Raw genomic sequence first — 24,831 nt, 5'->3', positions numbered from 1 at the left:
TTACAAACACACACACTTGTGGGTTTAGTCTGAAGTGCTAAAACACCATCCCAGCTTCATCGAGTCCAGTGGCAATTTAGGATCGGACATTTAGGGATGCCTGGCACCCTTTGAACAGGTTTTTTTTATGTTCAAAGGGTGCATTTTAACATCATTTTGGACCATCATGGCAAGGGGAAACATTGAATTATGTAACTAGAAAGCCACCAACAATTTTGAGAAAACCTACTTCAATGCTGAGCCACAGGGCCATTACTACAAAAGTGAGGTATTGTAACAAATGAAATGGGATATCCATCTATGGAAAAGCAGATATTTCCAAAATGCAGTATCAATAACTTTTGAAAATTACAGATTCATGCAATTTTTGACTAATGGTTGACAAGCACTATCTAGGGCCTAGATAGTGCTTGCCTAGATTCTAGGCATTAGTCTGGGTTTACTTTCACGATGCTGTGATAGTCCTAGAAAACAACTCCTTAGCTCACAATAGATTGACACAGACTTTTATTTATTTATTTAGCAATTAGTTTTTAGTTGTTCCGGGATCAAGTCTAAAAAAAGGCTTGCTCAAGCATGGGTAACTCACTTGCAATATATAAAAAGGGTTATTTTCTTATGCACTGGTAAATGATGCTATTCCCACATCATTTCATATTAAAATGTATTTTTTTAGGGCAACAACTTTTTCCCAGTTGGATGATTTGATTTCTTCCTGTGGGTGTTTGGTGGTTGCGTGTAATGAAAACACTAAGTGTAATATAAGGAGAGGAAGAGAGTAGTCTATTTATAAGTTCCACTTCCAGGATTGCTCCAGTGCCGCTGGATATTCCTCCAGATGTCCCTCTTTTTGGTCGGATGTTCGTCACCTTCCTCTTTCTTTGTGTTGGCGTCTTAAACTCCGGTGGATTTATGAGGACAATGGTTAACTGCTCCTCAGATCTCTGCAGTGTAAATCCAGACAGCTAGCTAGACTATCTGTCAAATCTGAGTTTTCTGTTGCTCTACTAAAACAACTTTTGAACGTACACACATTCCACCAAAATAAGTCTTCCCGATGCTATTTTGAAGAGGAACTGTGGCTCCGTCCGACGCGTAGCACTGCCCAAGATGATTGTGATTGGTTTAAAAACGCCAATAAACCAGAACACGTTTTACGAACATCCCAGAATGCTGTGTGGACTAGCCAGACTCTCCTCCGCAGAGTTGTGGAGGAAGGTCTGGCAATGCGAGACTAGGAAGAGAGCAATGTTTTGTCAGCCGAGACAGAGACTATGGAACAAGAAGCAAAATGAGTGTAGAATGTTTACACCTTTACAATTTAATAGTAATATTATCAGTGTGGTCTCTTATAATAAAATGCTTTTCTGCAGGTGTTGAGATTTAAAAGGCGGATAGCGATTCCCATGAGGTCCTGTTTTATGTCGTTTCAAAGTCAACACGCTCTGACAGCAAAAGCCCTTTTAGTCTTTAATCAGGATACAAGAACAGACAGAGGTTTCTGTGCAGGTTTACCATTTAAAGTTCAGTGAAGTTCACTGAAGAGATGCTAATACGCGAGTTGTGACTCTTTGTCCTGGATAAAAGCACAAATTAAAAAAAGGGCATTTCGCAACCAGATAACAGTGTTAAAGTTAATCAAAGATGTAGAAGTAAATGCATGGTTAAATCCTCTCTGTATCCCTGAAAGGTTTTCTTTTCTTAAAGGAACACTCCACCAATTGTACACATGAAATTTAGTTTACTACACAGTTGCATAATGTTTTCTGTGGCTCATTAGGAGGTTTCCCAAGTAAAAAAAAATAATAATCCTGATGATGTCACCAGAGTAATCTTGGTTTCTGGCTTACTGTTTTTACAGAAAGACTGTTTTACAAACAAGGAGGTGTAGTGTGCAAAAGAAGTAGACAATTAGGAGGCCATGAGGATGAAAGATGCTATAGAGTACCACTTTCAAAATGTGTTCATTACAGTTTCAACCTCAATAATTTTCAACATATTTTCACAGATCACATCATTTCGACCAAGACCACTGTGAACCATATCTGTTTGAGACAACTAAATACTGCATGCTTTGGTTACATATCGCCGCTGTCAACAAGAACCCTTGTATCTCCGTATTTTGTCATTTTCATTTTTTTCATACGTAAATGCTATTGGTCCCCTTTCTGTCTGTATGTGGGTTTGACAAATATTTAATATGTAGCTCAACATAATCTTAAAGCTTTAGTGCATAGTTTCTGTCGCCCTCATGAGGAATTTGATACAAGCCTTCCATGATCACGCACCACCCCCAACCCTCCTCCATGCAGTTGCTAGTAGCCAAGGAGGACACGGAGGATTAAAAAAGAAAAACATGATGGACTTATCAGAAAAGGTAATTATATTCACTGGAGTTTCTAAGTGCAAAAGTCACGGAACAACACAATCTTCTGAACATAGCCAAACTGAGAAATACAGAGGTTTGTATGGAGTTGATCAGCTTTGCATCAATTCATTTGGCAATTAGGTAAATGCGGAGCTGGTTGATGTGGCTCGGGGAAGGGAAGTTTGGGGTTCCCTGCTGGAGCTGCTGCCCCCGCGACCCGATACCGGATAAGCGGATAAAGATGGATGGAATTAGGTAAATGTAACGGATATTCATAATATAAAATAGTTTCACAATAAAGCTTTAATTGTCAAATTAGCCTTTTTATACATTTCCTCAAAAGCAACAGTTTTGTACATTTTTTTTTTTTTTATTTAACCTTTATTTAACCAGGAAGTCCCTTGAGATTGAAATCTCTTTTTCGAGGGAGACCTGGCCAAGACGGCACACCAGTTACAATTTAAACAAATACAGCACAGACAAAATCTCACATAGAGGAAAGGACAGGTCACATAGGGCAGTTACATTTTTGAATTACATGACATTTTAACATGGCCTTAAACTCATTCAATGGGACTAGATTATTTAAATGGATCAAGTTTTGCAAATTATTCCAAGACCAAGGAGCGGAGTAAGAGAAGCTTTCTTCCCCAGCTCAGTAAAAACCCTTGGAACCTGGTAAGAGCGCCACCTGGTGGAACGGAGATGAAAATGGCTGGAATTTAGCTTGAGGAGATTACATAAATATGCCGGCAGTTTACCCAACATGGCCTTGTATAGAAAAATATAAAAATGAAGTTGTCTACGTAGACTTAGTGACGGCCAGCCTACCAGTTCATACAGCGTACAATGATGAGTACGTGCATAAGAGTTAGTTAAGAAGCGCAAAGCACTATGGTACACAGAGTCTAACAGGTGGAGAGTACTAGAGGCAGCATGCATGTAGACAACATCACCATAGTCCAAAACACTTAAAAAATTAGCCTGAACAAGTGTTTTTCTGGCTGACATGTTAAAACAAGTTTTATTCTAAAATAAAACCCCAGCCTTAGTTTCAGCTTTTTTACAAGTTTTTCAACATGAACTTTAAAGAAAGTTTGTTGTCCAGCCAAAAACCTAAATACTTATATGATGAAACATTTTCAATTAAGTCTCCGCTTAATGTGTTAATAGTTATATTATCTGGGGATTGGGAACGAGCCCTTGAAAACGTCATAAATTTGGTTTTCTTAGTATTTAGCACTAACTTAAGGCCATGTAGAGAAACTTGAAGCTGTTGAAAGGCCAACTGAAGGTCATGCATGGCTTGATTCAGTGAGAGGCAACTGAATATATCACAGTATCATCGGATAAAGGTGCAGTTTAGCAGTTTGCACGTCTTTTCCAATGTTATTTATGAATATAGAAAATAAAATGGGGGCTAAAATCGAACCTTGAGGAACACCCATAGAAATTTCTAAAAAGTCTGATTTAAGACCATCTATAGAAACACATTGCGTTCGCTCTGTAAGATAGTTTTTGAACCAAGTAATAGCTGTGTTTCCTATGCCAATGTTAATTAATCTATCTAGTAATAGCTTATGGTCAACTGAGTCAAATGCTTTGGACAGATCCACAAATAATGCAGCGCAGTGTTGCTTCTGGTCCAAGGCATTTATGATGTCATTTAATAGTAGCAAAGTTGCTGTAACAGTGCTGTGTCCAGCTCTAAAACCTGACTGGACATCAGTTAGAATGTTGTGCTCTGCCAAGTAGTCTTTTAATTGACAGTTTACTTGAGCTTCCAAAATTTTTGCAAGAATAGAGAGTTTGGAAATTGGCCTATAATTGTGAAGATCTGAAGGGTCGCCACCCTTTAACAAAGGAAGCACATAGGCTGCTTTCCATATTTTAGGAATTGAATTTGTCTGCAGACTACAATTAAAAATGTATGCTATAGGCTTAGCTATAAATTCAGCTGCAACTTTTAATAAGAAAGGTTCTAGGTTGTCTGGTCCTGCTGATTTTTTTGGGTCAATAGCTTTAAGAGCAATACACACATCCTTTTTAAAAATGGGTCTAAAAACAAAGGTTTCCGGTGGTGTTTCAGAGCTGGAGTCGGAGCACTGATAACTTGATTTGGACTCATTTAAGATAAAGCCAGCTGATACAAAGTGATTGTTAAAATGTCCAATTATGTCAATTTTGTTTTTAATTTCAACTGAATCTACAAAAATATGTTGTGGGAGACCTGCAGACGAAGAATTGGAATCAGACAGAGAATTAATTTGCTTCCAGAATTTAGCGGGGTTATTGAGGTTTTCAGATACATTTTTTAGATAGTAATCTGATTTAGCTTTTCTGGTCATGCTTGTGCATTTATTTCTTAAAGTTCTGAAAGCAGTCCAGTCAGCAGTAGAATTTGTGGCTTACATGCAAGGTTTTCACCCGACAGCAACAATATTATCTCCGACCTTTGTCTGTACACAGATTTTGTCCCAGCTGGCTACTGTGTAGTCTGTCTGACCAGGAGCCAATCAATCCACAGCAGAACAAATTATGGTTATCAAACAGATTGCCTGTTACGCTGCATGGACTCAAAGTTTTTCCACCTACTTCACTGCTGTGTGGCTGGTTAACAAGTGCTTTCAAATTATGCACTTCGTGATGAGTAACAAACTCACAGCACCTAAATCAGCACCTGATTTTACCCAGTGCAAGCTGTTCTTCACAGGTACATCTTTAATCCAAGCCAGACGTCTTGGATGTGGCACATGCATAGAGCTGTAACAAGTCCAAATTTTGCTGTACAATTAATTGTCTCAGAAATAATCGCAACTAACAATGTAAGTGTCTCTTTCAGTCAAATCTTTAAAAAAAATTCCATTACTTTTTTAAACACATTAAAGTTTTGAATGAATTTCAGGATACATCTTTTGGTTACATCACTGTTATGTGAGGATTAGGGCCATATGTGGAATTCTTTTTATTTGAGTTCTGAGTTTAATCTCATCACTTATAAATTTGGCATATTTAAACAAATCAACAATTGCCATTCATAGGCCTTACAACCTTAGCTAACGTTGCTAATTACTTGCGGTTAAACAAAGAAACTGTGATGATATAAAAAAAAAAAACGAAATTAAACAATTACGTAATAATTGTTACAGGCCTACACACGCACATTCTGGCTGCTCTTTGCACTCACCGTGAGCAGGTTGAGCAGGTCTGTATTGGCGTCGACGTGAGGCGGCATGGTCTGGATCAGCGCCAGCTCCTGGAGGATGGCATACAGCTGTTGGGTTTTAGCCAGGTTGACCCCGTGTTTCTCTTTGTCGGCCCAGTCTGGCAGCGCCACGTGCACGGCTATCAGATCTTTCAGGTGCACGCCGAGGATGGGGAATCGGAAGCCCGAGCACTCAGAGAAGCGCTTGCGGTACTGACTGTAGTTGCCACATGAAGTCACCAGTTCAATAAGGTTGTTAAATACCTGAGTGAGCACAGAAGGACAACACAAATTTATGGGTGGACAAAATGGAAAGGGGATGAGACGAAAGTTGGCAGGAAACAGAAAGCCTCTCTCAAGAAAAAATGGTTTGGAAGAATCAAGTACATTCTGTCAAACTTTGCTCCAGATGGACTTACATAACTGACAAGATTGTATCTCCCCCAACAGTTGCATTCAACTTCCCGTTTATATAGCTCAAATTCATACTTCTAAAAAGCCAATGTGTAGGAAGCTTGGCAGCTCCCTCAGAAGGGAGATGTGGATTACTGAATCAAGATTTAATTTCACTTGTTAGCTTAGTGCATCAGCACGCAGTGAACATTAAATTTATGTGCTCAGTGTCAGGCTGTGGATGCCAAAAAAGAGATCAGTGATGGTTTGGGGGGTTTGGGATGGTGGGAGCGGTAGCAGCTACTGCACCTTGTTGGTCTCGGCGCTGATGTGGCTCTGCGTGTCTTTGAGGCGAGAGATGGAGCTGTTGCTGAGGCCGCCCACCACAGCCATCAGCGTGTTGAAGTTCTGCAACTGCAGCAGCTTCTGTGGACAAGAAGGAGGCAAATATTAGGAGCAAGGGCGTAGGTTTTGTTTCAACATTGGGACACACACACACATTATAACAGGGGGGTCTGGGGGTCTTCCCAAAATGTCTTGAGCATCAAAAACTTTATTTTCTGGCTGAAATGGTAAGAAAACATATAATTAGGCTACCGGTAAAAAGTGCTGGTTATTGATTTTTCAATATTGGCATTCGAATATTTGCTTTTTTTTGTTTTTCCTTCATTACTGTAACAAAGTAGAACACGCTGTAACCAACGACAGCTTAAGATATATAAACATCAACGGTTATTTTTACATCTTTTGAGAGGAACAAATCTAACTCTTCTAAATATTGGGAGGGGGAAGACATATCCCCGGCATCACCCCTGAAATATATGCCTATGTTTAGGAATGGGGGTGAAAGAGAAGCCACTGCCAAAAAGGATTTTGAGGTGAGCGAAAGACAGAAGTTCAGGTTTAAAAAAAACATCTACAGCATCAGGAGTCACATAGATGCAAGAAAGAAAATATAACCAAAATATAAAGCCAGAGGCAAGTATTCAGCAGCTCACATCTGCACACAACCTAAAGTGAGTTTACCAAGTTATTACCGAATGCTTTAACCTGTCGAACTTAAGCTAACATTTTGTGAATGGCACTAAGCAGGGCTCCCCCTGCCCTTCAGCCTGCGTGGCATCTCACAAAAAATCAATGGGGTCGCAGCTGTGTGGGAGGGCTGCCAGATTCGATCATTTGATTCAGCTCAAACACCCTTTGGAATCAACTGGCAAAGCAGTGTGGAGGGCAGCCCGGCTTCAGCAGAGTACGTTTTGCATGTAGCAGCCCGTCAGCAAAGCCTGAAAAAGGTTTCATTGTCAACATGCCAGGGCTTTTCACTGGGTGTAAAACAATTGCTGTGTATGTGGGAGATGGATTCATCCAATTGTTATTGTACATCATATTGTTGATGATTATCAAAGCCAGAAGGCACAGACACGTACACACAGAACAGATTGTGAAATGGAGCTTTTCAATGAGAATGATGTTGTTTTTTTTGCATTTTAAATTATAACCCAAGTCTGTGCAGTCCCTCCCAACAGGAAGCTGAAATGAGACACGATTGGCACACCCTGAGGGAAGCTTTGGGAAATGTCAAGTATGTCGAGGCTACCTTCTGTGCAGCCTCTAAATACATTTAAAATCAGCTTGAACATAATTTTTGTCCCTGCATGTGCTCGCACTGGGCTATGTTTCTAAATACCAAAATTTGAGGCATTTCAAATTGGCAAAGAATTGACAAGGGGATTTCCATCCAGCATTGTCTGTCTCTAATGTATCTGCCCAAATGACCTTTGGGAACTACATTTAAAGAGCGAAACTACTGATTATCATTATGTGGACACACTGTCCACTGTTTAAACAGCCAGTAGAGTATATGAAAAGTTACAAATATGAACATGCATGGACAGATTTGACTCTCATCATTTTTTAAACACTGCCTTTTTGTAACAAGACTCTGCTCTGTGAGGCTGTCCTCAGGCACAGCAGTGCTTTCAGCTAAATGCTAAAGTCAGCATGCTAAAGTGCTCCCAATGACAATGCTACCAGCTGATCTTCACATCTTATTTTAGAATGTTTGCATGCTAACATATGCTAATTAGCACTATAGCTAGAACTATTTTACTTAACATAATCTGAAAGATGCATAAAGACAGAGATGAAAAGGAGATCAGAGGAGTGATTCCCAGTTATTTATCTACACATCAGTGTTGGAGTGCTTGTGTAATAAGACAGAGAGAGATGTTAAAACCTGCTGAGTCACCCTTAAATAAATGATGAGAGACAGAAGCTAGTTTTGCAGGTGAAGAGAAGGGTAGGGTAGTAAATGGGTATCAATCCAGGCTCAGACTGTCAAATGAAGATGCATTCACATTTCACTGCAGGCTATTAGGATGAAAATGACTTTCCTCCGGCCAACTGAAGCTCCCTCGCATGGCGGAGATGAGTGAATTGACACATAGAGGGAGTTCCCAGCCCATCTGGCAGACCAGATGATAACATCAAAGTGAAATGATGTCAATTACAGTGAAGCCCAGGACGACATTTAAAGGGATGTCTCTGTAGTGAAAGGACGGCAGTGTCCAGACATATAGGGAGAGAACCATATAAGGCAACAAGCTGGAAACTTTGTTTAGGAATTGGTAGGGAGGACCAGACCAAACTAAGATTGACCTGTAGATGGCTGTAGATGATTCCAGTTCATGAGCATAAAAATGAAGAGATACATATATAGATGGACAGATACAACTTTCACTTTAACTTTCATTTAGGCTTGAACACATGGGGGAACCTTTGCCACCGGCAATAGTTTAGTTTATCAGGCCAGTGTGCAACTGTGCAACTGTCACCCAAAGAGGAATGAGTGAGCCCTTAGTAAAGAGAAGGATGGACTTCTTAGTGACGGCTGTACTGAAAGTGGTTCCTAGCCTTAGTAGCATCATCAAAAGATAAATCCTGACTCTTCCTCTGAGAGTGAAATCTTTGGTGTTTACTAGGACTAATGCAATAATAATGAGTGAATGCAAACTCCTTTAACAGTTCTTTTTGATTGCTTAAAGGTGCCATAGATAGGATGGTGAAGATCCAGCCAAAAAAATGTGAACATTGACAACTTCTCAGTCCTTACCCCCTTTCCGCAAAAGCCCAAAATGGTCTTCTATGCACCTCCTCCCACAAGGGAGAGCTGTGTATGACAGAGCGGGGGGGGGGGGTTACCTGCAGCTCGAGCGCGGGGAAGAGGAAAGGGTGTGTGTGTGTGAGCAGTGATTGACACGCAGTTAGATCCCCAATACAGATACATTTACATTTACATTTAGAATAGATACAAAATATGTGATTAATTTGCGATTAATCTCAAGTTACAGTAAATATGGAACTTCATGTGATTAATCGCCATTTAATATTTTAATTGATTGACAGCCCTAGTGTTTACATTAAATAAACTAACTATTAACTACTGTACTATTAGAATGGCTCATGTTACCCAAAATGCCCCTCAGTTTTTCCCACCTGTTATTGCCTGTCTGTACCTGAACTTGTATATCCAACTATGATTCATGCCACCTGCATACACTCTCCACTAATCCCTCTATTGTAGGATGCATCATTGAATTCTTACTAACCAACAGGAAGTGTAAATTACATACTGTATAATGAATTGATGACACACTTTGTCTTCATTTTCTATTCTTTTCCGCAAATAGCTCGGCTTCACTTTGGGTAATTCTTGCATTTTATTGTCCAATTGTGAAAATCGTGTATCTCTATTTAGGTGAGTTTCATTCTTCCAAACAAATTTATTAGAGAATTTTACAACCCCTAAGCCCCATAAAAAACCTTTTGATAATTCCAAAAAATGCCTTATTACCCAGCTAAAACAAGACCTTCTTAATTCCTGGAGACGCTTTCTTCTGACAGCAGCATTATCCAAAAGAGCTCCCAGTCGGCATCTTAACATGTTAATACCTCTAAAGCCTTTTTAAATTAAATTCACTTTTTCTTATAATTTGTGCCACTGAATGGGAAATGTTCACGTGTGTGTGTGTGTGTGTGTGTGTGTGTGCGTGTGTGTGTGTGTGTGTGTTTGTGTGTGGGTGTGTGACATTTCCCTCTTCTCTCCCCATCACATCTCTAATTCACCTTTCTACAACTTTCTCCCTCTTCTCTGTGGCTCCAGGCAGTCTGTCTGCTTCTATGTGCACCCTGAAGCCCACACCCCCCGCTATCTCTGTCTTAAAACCTCGGCAGTAAACAGCCTTAAAGGGCCCTGCAGACAAACCTGTGCCACTCTGATGAAGTGGGAGATGACGGCGGCTCTCTGCGGGGCGGTGGGCTTGCTGAGCACCATCAGCTGGATCCACTGGGAGACGCTGTTGAAAAGCGTGATGAAACGCTCCAGGATGGGGTTGTCCACTGTGCAGCCATGCATCACAAAGCTATGGTAGTCCTGAAACTAAAAGCAGGGAAAAGCATTACACATTTTGTTTCATATATTTAAATCAAATTTATAAAACATACTTCCTTAAAACCATCCACAGAAATGTTGTTGTAAAAGGTCAATCACAAAAAACACTATTTACTTTTTTTAGTAATTTGGCATCCAGTGTTTTTGGGATTGACCCACACTTGAGACAAAACTCATATCCCAGGTTCTGCTGCTTGAGTTTGACAATTATTTGTTTAAGTTGTCTCCTATATATCCCCCAACTTTATAAAAGTGCAACACTGAAGTGCTGAAATGCCCCTTTCATTGGGATATATGCTTATCCGCTTTCCTGACAACACATAGATGATACCACTTTCATGTCTGTATGGTAAATATGCAGCTGGAGGTAACAGCTGGTTAGTTTAGCATGAAGACTGGAAAGGGTAAAACAGCTAGCCTGGCTCTATACTAAGGTAACAAAAGTCACCATCCAGCACTTCTAAAGTTCACTAATTAACACAATATGTTTTGTTTGTTTAATCTGTAAAGACATGAACGTGTAAAACCAAGAATTTACTGTTTTACAGGGAGTTTTGTGCCTTACTATTTATTGGTTCTGTCCAGAGGAATTACCTATGGAAGTGTATTTACCAAATTGTTGAACTAGTCCTTGATGGCAGCAATGTGGATAACAAAGCAGTCAACTGGCTGATTTATAGCCCATCTTTATTCTGGGAAATATAAAAGAAGACAGATTTGCTTTCACCTACAGTAGTCTAAATGCAGAAGAGTATCATTATAGACTGCACCAATGCTGCTATATGTTTATATTTCCCATGGCTGATTTTGTTTTTTATTGAGCCAGAATATCTTTAGAAGAGAAACAAAGACAAAGCCAAGACAAATCACTCCCACTGCCCTCATCTTGCCACCAGCACCATCACACTTGAATAAATTATCATCCTCCATTTAAATCAGCACACACCCAGTCATTGCCTTTGCTTCCCAAAATAACACTCAAGAGCAAAATGTTTCCAGGAAACAAATATAATTACTACCACTTAAAGTGGATTTGAAACGCAATTGCTAAGCAACTATCAAGCCAGCAGCAGGTGGAATTACTAGAACATTCAAAGAAGTTGGAAACATTACATTAGATTGTGGGCAAACTGACCAGGATCTTGCAGAAGGATTTGTACTCCAGGTAGGTCAGGTGTTCAGCCAGTTCACAGGAATCAAGGTGGTCAAACAGCAGGGACATCTTCCTCTTTTTGGACACTGATGGGACACGCTGAGTTACCTGCCGTTTCCATTTATATGATGGCCTGAGAGGGACGAGAAAGAATATTTAATGAAAGAATTCTCTCCTTAGGTCTTTTGCAATGTTTTAATATTATATTGACATCATAATACAAGATTAGATATCGTCTTAGATTTTGGATATCGTTATATGGCATAAGTGTCCTCCTTTCCTGGTTTTACTGGCTGCATTATGGTAAAGTGATGTAATTTTCTAAACTTACGAGGCTGTTCTAGCTTTTTTATTATTTGCCTTTGCACACTTAAGAGGGATTAATGCTTCTGCGTTAAATCTACATTGTGGCTACATACGTTTGTACAAGTAGATATGGACCCTACGCCGTAGCCTGAAGTGCACCTCTCTGCAACGCACGTCGCTCGGCCATGGCTTGGTAGCGTTGCATTTCCCCCTACTTAATTCCTGGTTCTCCTTCTCCGTAAACAACATAAAATCAAGGAGAGGGTTAAATTTTCCTGCTACAGATTTCCCACCGTGGTCATAAAGCACAGGGGAGAAACTTTGTTTCTCTCACTATACCTCTAGCTCTGAAGCTATTCGCGTCACTCTCTTCCTTGCTCTACCACACACTCCCTACACATACACACAGGCAGGCCCTGCTATTTTCTTAAAGAGATTGACGTGCACACCAACGCACAAGGATAAACCTCAGGCCACTTACGTAGGCTAAGGCGAAAGCTCTGCGTGGATAACAAAAATGTCATTGTGTAAAGCACCAATAGTTAACCCCACAATATTGTTTCAATATTGAGATAATGTGACACTTGATTTTCTCCATATCCCCAAGCCCTAATAAAAACTATCAAACTTTTTCAACACATGTAGAATTTATTTCTAGAATGGAAAAGTCTCAAATGTGCTCCTTTAGTGTTCTTGTGGGACACTAAAGGGAAGTTAAGGTCACACAGAAATGGCTTTTATTGGAATAAGAGGTCATTGACCCTGCATTCTTAGAACACAGGCAATAAAAGCGCACGCTGACATAAACACCCAAGACAGAGACATTCATTCACACTGTCAACAACATGGCATAGCTTTCAGCAGCCAATTCACTCACACACTGTCGAGGTCAATGAGCCGACTCTGGCTCTCGTTGCCCTCGGTGGTCAAGAGGTCTTTAAAGTCTTTGATCTGGTCGGCCAGCTCTGGGCTCAGATTGAACTCTGCTGGAAACTCAGAGATCCAGTACCTGGAAGGCACAACAAAGAGATGAAAAGGATGAAAAATTGTGCAAGGGACATAGACTTGTTCACATCTACACAATAATGTGACACTGAGTTTAAGACCTAGATTTAGTTGGTTTACATGATGATCAAAAGTGACTTAGTTATACAAGTTGCAAAATTTCTGTATGACGTGGAGTTACTGTCAATACTTAGCTGTAAACTCACAAACCCATAAATAAATCAGCAAACCAAAGTTCAGAGAGGAATTGCACCAGAAGAGGTAAAAGAATAAATAAGTTTATTACTTGACCAGGTGGCATATTCTTGTTCGGCGCTCAGCAGTGCTGCTTTCCTCTTGAGATCTTATCTAAAAGTTAAGGTGTAACTTTGCTGCAAATTCCCCTTTTCAGACTATAATAAACTCTTTTAAATCCCATTCAAATATAACAGACTTAGGAGAACAACAAAGATAAACAACAACAACAGAACTGGCATTGAGCCCATTTTTCAGTCAGAGTAATATTGTAGACGAACACCAAAGACTACATGTCTGAGGTAGCAGAAAACAAGGGTGAAGGATACTTGAGCACTAGCTTCTTAGCCAAGTCGGTTGAAGGGATATACCAAGGGTGCATCATGAGAAACATGCGGACCAAGGAAGCATCCTTCAAAGTGCCACTCTCATCTATAAGAAGAAAATAGGTTGTCACTCATCCTCACATGATATCAATTAGTGTGTATCTATTTTTGATAGCCAGTGTGAGTTGTTGTCTGACCACTAGCAAACATTTCTACAGAAGACATATATTCCAAATGATTTACATAAAAACACAATGCAACAATTCTTCTTTTTAATGACTCGCTTTGAAATAAATGCAATTATCTATCTATCAAAGAAACCGTGTTAAAATGACCAACCGAAGGCTTGGATGCTCGCTTCCACCAGCTCGTCCACCGCGGCCGACTGCTCCGATAATATGGACTCCATCTTTCCTTTCCTCTGTGCTTTGCCCCTCGTTTCTCTCTCTCTGGTTTGACGCTAGTGCCTTCTCACTGAACACAAAAGAAGATGAAAAGAAGGGATCAAAGGCGGGCAAAAGAGAGTAATTGCTGTGTGAAGCTCAGGAAGAGAAAATTAAATTCATAGTTGCTGCGGGTTTGGAATAGTTGTGTGGTCGGTTTTTTGCATCTTACTTCACACTGCAGAGATATAGCCAGTGAGTGTTTACACAACAGTTACAACTGGTGAATTTAATGGGGATATCTCCCAGTCAATGCCAGCCATTAACTGATATGAAGGTTTAATTTGACCCAACAAATTCAAGGTGTCAATCTGCAATCCTGCACTGAAACAAGTACTTGAAAGCAATACTAAAAACTAAGTAAGTATCTTACTAGAAAATTACTTTGGTAGAAGTCAAAGTCATCTTTTAGAATATTACTTGAGTAAAAGTCTTAGTATATTTACTGTACTTACGTATCAAAAGTAAATGTCTGATATTAAATGTACTTAAGTATTAGAAGTAAAATTAAAAGTAATAAAAAGCTTTGATTATGGACTTCATGGCAAAAAGTGTGTTACATTATCTTCATCACCACTGTCATTGGGGTGGTCATCATCTGTTACCATGGCGGCAGAGCCTGCAGCAGGCGCTTCCGCAACACTATCAATAATTATGTTTCCTCCTCTTCTTCTTTAATTTTGGCCTATGTTTTTATTTTTATTTTTTATTTTTTTTTACCACTTGGCAACAAACAGGCATTATGTCAAACTCATAACTAACTTTAACTTTAACTTTGACTTTCAAAGATTCAAAACCCTTTATTTATACCACGGTGGGGAAATTCACACTGTTGCGGCAGCAAGGCATAAGTAAAAAGTAAAAGAAACACATTAACACACACTAATAAATATAATTAAAGAGAATAAATATTAAACAGTAAAATAAATTTACAGTAATTGCACAGTCACACGTTTTATTGTACGTGTTATCAGCCCCTGGCTTGTGTGTATGTGTGCGTGTGTGTGTGCAGTGTGTGTGTGTGTGTGTGTGTGTGTGTGTGTGTGTGTGTGTGTGTGTGGGTGTATGTGTGTGTGTGTGTGTGTTTTTAACTAAGATGCTTGAACTAAGGGGAAATGTACAGTAGGTGAGTAAAAGTATTCATTTTATTTAGGAAATGTAGTGGAGTGAAAGTAAAAGTTTCCGAAAATATAAATAACGAAGTAAAGTACAGATACGTGAAAATTCTACTTAAGTACAGTGACAAAGTATTTGTACTTTGTTACATTACAACACTGACTGAAACATGTTCTACTTGAAGGAGCACAATATAATTGGTCCAGATGTCAGCGGAGAGTTTAAATGTCTCATCATGACTGAGAAGTGATTACAGATACAATACATTGTGGCTCTCGTATTTGAACGCAAGTATCCATACAGCATACATTTGAAGAAGTTATGACTTGTATCAATGTAAGATATGACTTATCAGGAAATATTTTATTAAAAATTTGCGTTCAATGCTAACTCGGTACACCTTTTAATAATTAAAACTGCAGATACATTTTGGTCAGCACTCAAGTATTGAGAATCAATACCTAGCCTGGAAGTGCCTCTAAGGATGAAGTCAGGTGACATTGTATAAACAGCAAAAAAGTCTGGGTAGGAGGGAGGTCGGGGTGGACAGTTACTGCTCAATCCGTACCGGAAAGCCCATTTGTTTTACGCTTTTGCAAAGATGGTTTAGGTTAAGCATTGACCTCAAATGGTTAAGGCCAGGAAAGCCCATTGGTCAGGGGATAGGTTCAAAACAAATCGGTTCATTTCCAGTCCAGATCAGTTAGTAACAAGGACTTTCACCAAGGAGACTTTTGTTTGTATACCATGTGAGACCAAACGACAACGTTGATATATTCAAACTTGCAAACGCATCTTAAGTTACTTAACATTAGTACGTAGGGGATTTTCCTAGATCTAAGTTGATTTGTCTAAATCTAACCAAGACGTTTAGTTGCCTAAAGCTAACCAAGTAGATTATTTGTCTAAACCTATTCAAGTACTTAAGTTGCCTGAACCTAACCAATAAGTTTAGTTGCCTGAACCTAACCAATAAGTTTAGTTGCCTGAACCTAAGTAGTTTAGTTGCCTAGAGTGAACGAAATAGTTTAGTTGCCTAGAAGTAACCAAGTATTTTAGTTGCGTAAACTAACCAAGTAGTTTAGTTGCCTAAAGCTAACCAAGTAGTTTAGTTACATAAATTAACCAAGTAGTTTAGTTAGTAAACTAACCAAGTAGTTTATTTACGTAAACTAACCAAGTAGTTTAGTTAGTAAACTAACCAAGTAGTTTATTTACGTAAACTAACCAAGTAGTTTAGTTACTAAACTAACCTATTAGTTTAGTTACGTAAACTAACCAAGTAGTTTAGTTAGTAAACTAACCAATTAGTTTAGTTACGTAAACTAACCAAGTAGTTTAGTTAGTAAACTAACCAATTAGTTTAGTTACGTAAACTAACCAAATTTTTTAGTTCCTTAAAGTTAACCAAGTAGATTAGTTGCGTAAACTAACCAGCTAACCAAGTAGGTTAGTTGTGTAAACTAATCAAGTATATTTGCCTAAAGCTAACCAAGTAGTTTAGTTGCGGTCCTGATCATGCAGCCATATGTGCGAGTTGGGAGTGAGAATGTGTTGGATGGTTAACATGTTGCACTGATGCAAATTTAGAATACAAATAACATAATATTGATTGCAGAATATGTAGACAGTTTAGCCTGCTTTGAGTTCAATGTGGCATGTTAAAGAAAAACTTATAAAAAGCCACAGACAATAAAAAGAATACTGTAATTTATGACCTGTCTTTGACAGGCTCCAATGCAGTTTGTTGTGTACAACCACAACACACTGCAAGCAAAGTATTGAAGTCTTATAATAGTCAATTATTTTGACAAACATGATGGCATTGTGTGATTCATGTGTTGCGGAAATAAATTAAGAAAGAAATGCGTACTTGTAGTTTTCTCGTTGATTGAATAAGTCCTTGCAGCAGGGAACCATGGCAACCTCATTTTACTGCCTAGTAAATACACATACACACACCCCTACAAGAATGCACAAAATACATGTTTTTACCTAGAGAAGTAGAAGTAACCTGAGGGAATCAATTTAGTTTATAATCCTGGATGAGTATATTGAGTCTGAAGCAGTCAAATACTGTACACTAATCCTATCTCATATATTGGTTGCTGCTTGATCATGGTGTAAAATAGGAGAAAAGAAGCCTCTGGATATTTTGGCGTGTTGCTGATGAGCGTGAAGGTAACGCTGAGGTTATGCTTGAGTGACAAAGTTAGGCTGCATAATCTACAACATAGCACGCTGCTAGATCAACTAATGGCTTTTTAATGTTGTGGTTCTGTGGCAGAGTGTGATGAGTATGTGTATGTATCCATTGTGCCTGACACAATGAAGCCTTCCCCTGCGCTGTCTCTGCAGCAACGCGGTGGGCGGACACACTCAATTACAGGCTTCACGAGCTGTCTCAGCTACACACATTCGCACATTTCTGCAGGAATAGAGGGAAAAGAGAAGATAGAGAAAGAGAGGGAAGTATACCCATAAAGCTTCAACCATCAGTCATAGAGCGAGAGTGAAATGATGAGGAAAGAGGGAAGTACAGAACCTCAACTCTGTGCCTTTTATAAAGAACGGGGTCAGATCATGGAAAGAGAAAGTGTAAAGAAATGACAGACTGCAGGAGGACCAGAATCAAAATGATGTGCTTTTATATATACAATTATTTATATGGTGTGATTTTCCAGGGGGATGCGTGGGATTTTCCCCTTTCTGGTCTACCCTGCCTTTGTTTAATTATTATTATTATTATTATTTTTCCCCCCTCAAAGTGATCAATGCTACTTCACCAACAGACCACAGGCTATAAGTAAAGTGTGTTACAGTAACAGTCTATAGTGCCATAGAACAATAAAATCTGAGCAGCAGATGCTGCTTTGTATTTAGCTGCTACAAAGTCCCGGGACGCCGGCTACCAGCGGCAGTTGTTTAGCTGCTAACAGGTGACTGTGAGTCGGGTACAGCAATGCCAGATGACGGTCCTTTTAGGGGCCGTGGTAGAGGAGTTAAGCCAGAAAAAGTGAGCGTTGTGTGGTTTCCTGGGTGAAAGTATTTTGTTTTTGCAACACAGTGAACTCCGCTCTCCGGCTTGAAAACGCTGTGTTTCATGTTGATACCAGGTTGAGCTATTTCATTTTGAGATTATTTTCTATTGGATATTGAAGTTCATAAATAGGTGTTTTGCCATGGCTGGCTGAGTGGCTCTATATCCATGGCACTGAAAGGGGAATTTCAGTTCAGTTCAATTCTTGCATGTTTTGTTTTGATGATCAAAAAACATCATATATACCGTATGTATATCGTATATACTTTCATGTCTATCCATAGCTACATATTTGTAGCTATGGATAGACATGAAAGTTCTTGTGAGGGTGCTAAGGTCACCACAGGAAATACGTCTCTGAGCCATAAAGCAGTGTTGTTGTATGTCGGAGACCTCAAAGAAAAAACCCACCCAGACCTGTGACATCTGGCCAACAAAAATTAAAAAAACAGACACCACTGCTCACATGTCATGAATATAATAAGAAGGTAAGGGGCCCTGGAGTGTATTATGGCCACCCAACAATAGCCATTTTTAATAAAACCCATCCAGATCTTTGCTGAAATGAATTCCTTGTTTTCGCTTGTGCATTTTTTGCATCTCAGTTTAGAACAGTCTGTCCTCAAGAGCTGCAGATGCAAGGACATGGGTTGGATGGGTTGCAGTGCCACCTGTGCAAAGGGTGAACCTGCTTTTAACGGAGTCTATTCTGGCACTGCGGCACAGGCTGTGCCCGTCTTGATGATGATACCGTCTTACTATCCATTCATCATCCCGCTGACAAGAGCTCTTTGTCGCAACCCAGAGAACATCACTCTCTGTGCTTTGAGGAGGATTCAGAGACTGATTTATCCTTAACAGCCTCCCCCTTCTGCCTTTTCTGCAATTCTTCAAGTATTTTCCCCACATGATATCTGATCATGTTTCTATTACCGTAAAACGGTAAACTGATTTTTAGGTTGCACACGCTGTGAGAGCTTTTGGTGTCATTCTTGGTTGCCAGGTGACGTTGATCCAGGGCCATCGATCAGGCAGATTAGAGGTGGGTTGGGGCGCAGCGGGGATAAAGGGAAGCTGAAGGGTGCCTGGTCAATCCTGGCAATGCGGAATCTGTAGTGTGCTGCTGGTTTTGTGGGCACTGAAAATGTCAGATCCTCCGGCTTGACAAGGAAAGACACCTTCTCACTGCCGTCCTTCATATTCACCCTTTTATAGCCATAAAACAACATGAAGACTTCACAATACCTGTGCAATCTTGTCTCCTAAAAAAGGACATTCCCATACAATGAAACTCCATTCTGAATGGTTTCTCAATTGGTTCAAGGGAAACGTATTTTCCAATGGCTGGCACACATTGCGAAAACAGTTGGTGTTTTAGACATTCTGTGAATTTACACTACTTTTACAACTACTTGAAATAAAATGTGTGATGTATAAAATGAAATCCGGAACAAACTATGTTTCCCTCTAAACATAACGGAGAATGCAGTTATTTTGTATGGGAACGGTATTTCTAGATAGGGCTGACCTGTGGCACAGCCACACATTTTTTCACTTGTAAAAAGTAAAATACAATATGAATGTAGATCTGTTCCTAAATGCTTGTGTAAAGTGAGTATATACTGTATTTTCTATGTAATGGAGTAAATTAGGTTGTTTATAGATTAATTGTCTCTGCCAAAACCACATAAGGCATACTAAGTATACCTTCTTACAAAGCCCACACATTTGAAGGAAACTGGCTGCATAAATCTTCAACATCTTTTTATGCCTCGGAATTGACACACGCACTGATTGATGATCAGACATTGACAGACGCACAGATAATGAGATCCATCCTGCTATTGATATTCCCATAATGGGCTCATTTCCATGCTAGTAATACGCAGAGCTGATGCACAGTCTCCATACAGCCTTTGATTCAGTTTCATTCCCTCCCTACTGGCATTTGGGTAAAACAAGTTTGATTGATGTTTTCATGGATAATGGTCCTGAGGTAAAAGATGTGGATGCAGTTACTCACTCTGATTGGCTATAAGGACTGCTATAAGACTGTTCATTCTGCCTTACACACAAACATGGTAAAAGGTTCTATCTTCAGCATTTTAGCCACACAACTAACGTGGTGCACTTTTTCATCGAGAGTCACCATCAGGTCATGACTACGTATCCAATCCTTTGGTTTATAACCAAAAACCTACAAAATACACACTGAAAAAAGATCGTGAACATGACAAATACATTACCTACTAAACGTCAGCATGATAGCATTGTTGCTGTTAGCGTGTTGGCATGCAGACGTGCACTGATCACCACTGCACCACTGGGCCCATGCACAGTGTTGACAGAGCTACAAGTCTTGTAAAGACCTTTAAAATGTAACCATTTCCCTAACAATTACATTCCAATACATCAAATTGTGTTTTCAGTTATGTTTCAAGGGACACGTATTCTCCAGTTTTTTTGTATTTCCTTACTAGTGCTCCTGGTGAAACACAAGGTTAATGTTAAACCTGGATTGAAACAAAACTATTTTGTAAGGTTCAGAATACTATCATGATTAAGGTTAAATTGTTTAAACTGTGTTTGTTTAAGTTTAAGGATGTAATTGAAGTATGTTACGTACTTAGAAACGTCCTTTCATCATATGCCACAAATAGAAACGCTTTAGCCTTAGAATAAGCCCATCGTGGTGGCACAGTGTAAATGTAGTTTTACGGTTTGGTAGTGGAAGATTCACTTGTTTATATGTGGTAACCCCAAAAAAAATCGTATGTCTCAAATGAATGGGATCATGTATTTACTGTAACTTTAACTAAAGTTTGGAAAGTGAGAGCCAGTAATCTGTATTTTAAAGCTTTATCTAATTGGATGAAAATACAAGACTGAAAAACGGCATTGTACATACCACTTCTTCATGTTATACACACACCACCCATTTCTCTTGCCTAACACCCCCTAGTTTGTTTCAGGAAGTTGTAGCAAGGCTGCATGATGGGACAGATTTAGTTCTCCAGAGGGGCCTACAGAGCCGCTGTTGACAGGCTCTATTTACAGACTGCAGGGTACTGAGAGCAGGAAGGGAAACGTTTCCCTTTCCCTGGACACACTGAATGCCACATCGGTGGGGGCGCACCGGCTGCGAACTGAGATTAGCAGCTACAGTTCCTCCTTGGGGACGGAGGGGGGGTTGGATGACACGGAGGCAGGAGAGGAGGAATGGGAGATAAAGGGAGGCAGGAAGAGAGTGTGCTCAACCTCTCTTCAGCCCAGTCAAACATGGAAAGAGATTGTTGGCTGAAGAGGGCAAAATATCAAATAGGGAGGGAGAGTCATGATGGAAAACATGGGAGGAAGAAAAAATGCAACTTGAATCTCTCTCAAAAGCTAATTATATATGTGAAGGAGGGAAGCAGCAATTTTTCATACTCTTAAAAAAAAGAGAAAAATATGCATATTTCACAATGTGTTGCCTGGTTATAGCAGCTGCTAGAGTGTAATTTTTTATTATGTCCTCACAAAGTCACACATCCTGTTCCACATCTGGAACACTCTTATATCTCAGATCTCAACTTTCTGACTTCAAATGAAAAGTGTCATGTGTGAGACAGAAAGGGCATTGCATGTGTCCCCCCATCCCCTTCTGTATCAGTGTGTCACATTGCCTTTACTGCTTTGTTTTGAGCCTTCCTGCTCAAACTTTTGTCCTTTTACCAGATGTGAAAGTTTGCTTCATAACAAATACCGGAAGGGTGTGTTGGTCTGCGTGTGAAATGTGGCGAGTATATTTCTGCGTGGCCACCCTTTTTTTCTTTAACGTGCTACTAACAGTGTCATGTAACTGACTACATTACTACTAGGTAGAGTTTTTGCTTACACATTTTTTTCTCTCTATATTAAATGTTCTTTTTGTCATTTATCTCCCTGACATAGATATACTTCCATCTCGCCGTGTGATGACTGAATGCTGAGGCCCCACGGCACATTGTGTAAAAGAACAACATGATACATCATGCTTTGCAATAGACATTAGAGTCTCTTTCTCACAGTGAATGGCCAGGTGGCTTCTGCCAACTGTCGAATAATTTCACAACATGCAAAGGTCAGGAGTCATTTTCTGCTTTTCTGCAATGCTGATGTCAGGAACATCACTTCCTGTTGTTACAGAGTGTTTCATCTGGGGCAAACATATTCCATGTAATGACTGTACAGCAATCTGAAATTGTTGTATGTTGCAAGAAGAATGCATTTACTAGATATCAGATTAAGGCAGGATAAAAACTTATGATTTATGGGAAATTGTATGAATTCCACAAATTAAAGCAATAGTTTGACATTTGGTGAAATACGATTATTTGCATTCTTGCAGTGAGCTAGATGATAGGATAGAAGCTAGGATATCATTCCCATGCCTGTTCAGTAAATATGTAAAGCCAGCAGCCAGTTAGCTTTATTTATTTTTGTGGTTAGCAGATAATCTTTCCTTTGACCTGGGCTATGCTAGCTGTTTTAAGCCTTAAAGACTGATATTTTACAATACAGCAAAATGTACTTTCTTGTCTAGAGTTAGCTGAGAAGATATATACACTCTCATGCATTTACTGTAAATATGTAGCTAAAGCCAGCAGCCAGTTAGCTTAGCATAAAGACAAACCTGCCAACACCTCTATACCAGATAACATGGTATGGTTAATGGATCCAAAAGTGCTAAACAATGCTTGGCTTGGCACCAGTAACTTCTTGGGTTAGATTTTTCATGAGCGTAGTATCAATCTTCTCACCTAACTCTCACCAAGACTGTGAATAAGCACATTTCCCAACATGTTAAACTAATTCTTTAATAGCAAGCTTGAGTTCTACTACCCGGAAGCAACAAAAGGCCCACCCTTCATGCAGACACACAGAGTTTAAGACAGGGTAGCTGCAGCAAAACACCCACCCAAAAAACAGCCGTTGGTTGGGCTCAGGCACCTGCTGGAATCCTTCCATTTTCATAATTCAGCTTTTCTCAGAAGTGTGTGTGTGTGTGTGTGTGTGTGTGTGTGTGTGTGTGTGTGTGTGTGTGTGTGTGTGTGTGGTGTGTGTGTTTTGCAGGGCACATACTATACATCTCTAGAGGCTAATTTGTTCTTTGCCGTGTTTATTTGCTTCATTTCCTCCTTCCTGTCATGGTGGTGTTTGTTGAGCTATACAGTGGTTTTAAACAGCAGTCATGAACTAGTTTCATGTTATGTGTGTGTGCTAGTAGCCTCTTCATCACCCCTGCAAGCTTTCTTTAACAGTGTTGGCCTCAGCTGGTTCTTGTTTATGTCTATCTCCCTAAAACAGCTTGCATCCCTGAGCAAACCAGTCTATACGCCTACCACAAACACCACAGTTTCCTGCACCATTCTTCATGCACATTCAGATAAAAAGTGTGGGAGATAACAGACTGCAAACAGACTGATGAGAACAAAAGTGAGGAAATGAATGCACATTTTTGATTGCAGGTGCAGTACACCACAGGCGTTCTCAAAACCAAATCGGATTCCCCTTCTGAAAGTGAGGCACGCCTAACACCTGTGGCACAGAATGCTGCCAGTCAACTGAAACCTTAACTAATCACAGCCATGCAATCACCATCACTGCTAATTCACTGCCTTAAGTAATCACTACACTAGCTTAGATACAGCAGCAACGGAGTTTCGATCCACCCTCCCACCAGCCTGATCCACTACTGTATTTCCCCCTGACTGATTTAATTCCAGCCACAGCTTGATTTATAGCTCTTTAGGTCCAACACTTTCCCTCAACAGCTACCTTCCCCTCCACTCTCTCCTCTCTCCCACTCTTTTTTGTCTGCATTCTATCCATGCCTTTAAAGGTGAGGTGCATAGACATGCTGAGATTGTACAGGGTCTGTGCCCTTTAATGGGAACTGAAGAGGTGACTGTGGAACAGAAAGATCCACCGAGGGACAGAGAAAGAGTAGAGATGACTAGGCCATTTATTTTGGACTCAACCATTGGGGGAAGTTTAAAAGTGAACCTGTTTGCGTTCAGAGAAGTCACATCCACTCACAATTAGATCATTTGTTGTAGGGCTGCATGATATGAGGTATATATGTGACATGCGATAACTTTGAATATCGTGATAACGATATATACTGTACATCGCGATATATGAACAAATATCAAAGTGTTTTCAGTTCTGCTGCTTTCAGCATTCTGCTAAAATACAACAAATTGCTTGTTGAATTTAAAACAAATGAAAGGAAATAATTTACAGCGATTGAACTTGGAATTGAATGTAAAAGGCAGCACTAAAACAAAATGACAACTACATTTTTTAAGTGCAGTTTTCAATCCATATTCCCTTTCAACTGACACAAAAAAAGCTTTGTAGGAGTTGTGTTTGTGATATGATGTAGCCTTTCTTGATGTGTTGATTGCACGAGTTGATATTCCAATGATGATAAAGAAACAATATATTGTGCAGCTCTAATTTATTAACCTAGTTTTAGGATCCAGCCCTGCCTATGTTGCGTGTCTGTAAATTCTCTTTTCTGGTGTTTAAATCAGTTTTAAAAAAACTGCCAACAATTAGGGCTGGGTGCCGAATTTAATACTTTTAAGGCACAGACCGAATTGCCTCCTCAGTATCAAGTATTGAAAAAGGCACGTCATTGAGTACCAAATTTCAATTCCTAAGGAGCAAATCTTATCAGCATCAGTGAGCAATAAGGATGCAACATGCTTTTACCAAGATCTAATTATGATTGTGAATGGCTGTCAAACGTTACACGCTGTAAAG

At 39.7% G+C, this 24,831-nt stretch overlaps 1 protein-coding gene and 1 long non-coding RNA gene across 3 annotated transcripts in view; one reads left to right on the top strand and one right to left on the bottom strand.

Annotated features, from left to right (window-relative positions):
• Nucleotides 1-24,831, bottom strand: part of LOC116707059 (RAS guanyl-releasing protein 2) — a 46,772-nt gene that overhangs the window by 19,494 nt on the left and 2,447 nt on the right. For both annotated transcript variants that reach the window (XM_032544206.1, XM_032544207.1), the window contains exons 2-9: nt 13,780-13,914; nt 13,444-13,546; nt 13,167-13,223; nt 12,753-12,884; nt 11,552-11,702; nt 10,231-10,404; nt 6,276-6,392; nt 5,556-5,837 (exon numbers count right to left, since the gene is read on the bottom strand). In XM_032544206.1, coding sequence (XP_032400097.1) covers nt 5,556-5,837; nt 6,276-6,392; nt 10,231-10,404; nt 11,552-11,702; nt 12,753-12,884; nt 13,167-13,223; nt 13,444-13,546; nt 13,780-13,849 — 1,086 coding nt within the window. In that variant the 5' untranslated portion in view covers nt 13,850-13,914. The remainder of the gene's footprint in view (nt 1-5,555; nt 5,838-6,275; nt 6,393-10,230; nt 10,405-11,551; nt 11,703-12,752; nt 12,885-13,166; nt 13,224-13,443; nt 13,547-13,779; nt 13,915-24,831) is intronic.
• Nucleotides 145-10,432, top strand: LOC116707093 (uncharacterized). The gene is made up of 3 exons (XR_004336402.1): nt 145-268; nt 6,476-6,479; nt 10,422-10,432. It is a non-coding gene; the product is annotated as an uncharacterized LOC116707093 (long non-coding RNA).

This window comes from Etheostoma spectabile, chromosome 19 (assembly GCF_008692095.1).
Source record: "Etheostoma spectabile isolate EspeVRDwgs_2016 chromosome 19, UIUC_Espe_1.0, whole genome shotgun sequence".
NCBI lineage: Eukaryota > Metazoa > Chordata > Actinopteri > Perciformes > Percidae > Etheostoma > Etheostoma spectabile.
The sequence above is the reverse complement of the archived record's forward strand: the minus strand, read 5'-3'. Positions and strand labels throughout refer to the sequence as shown.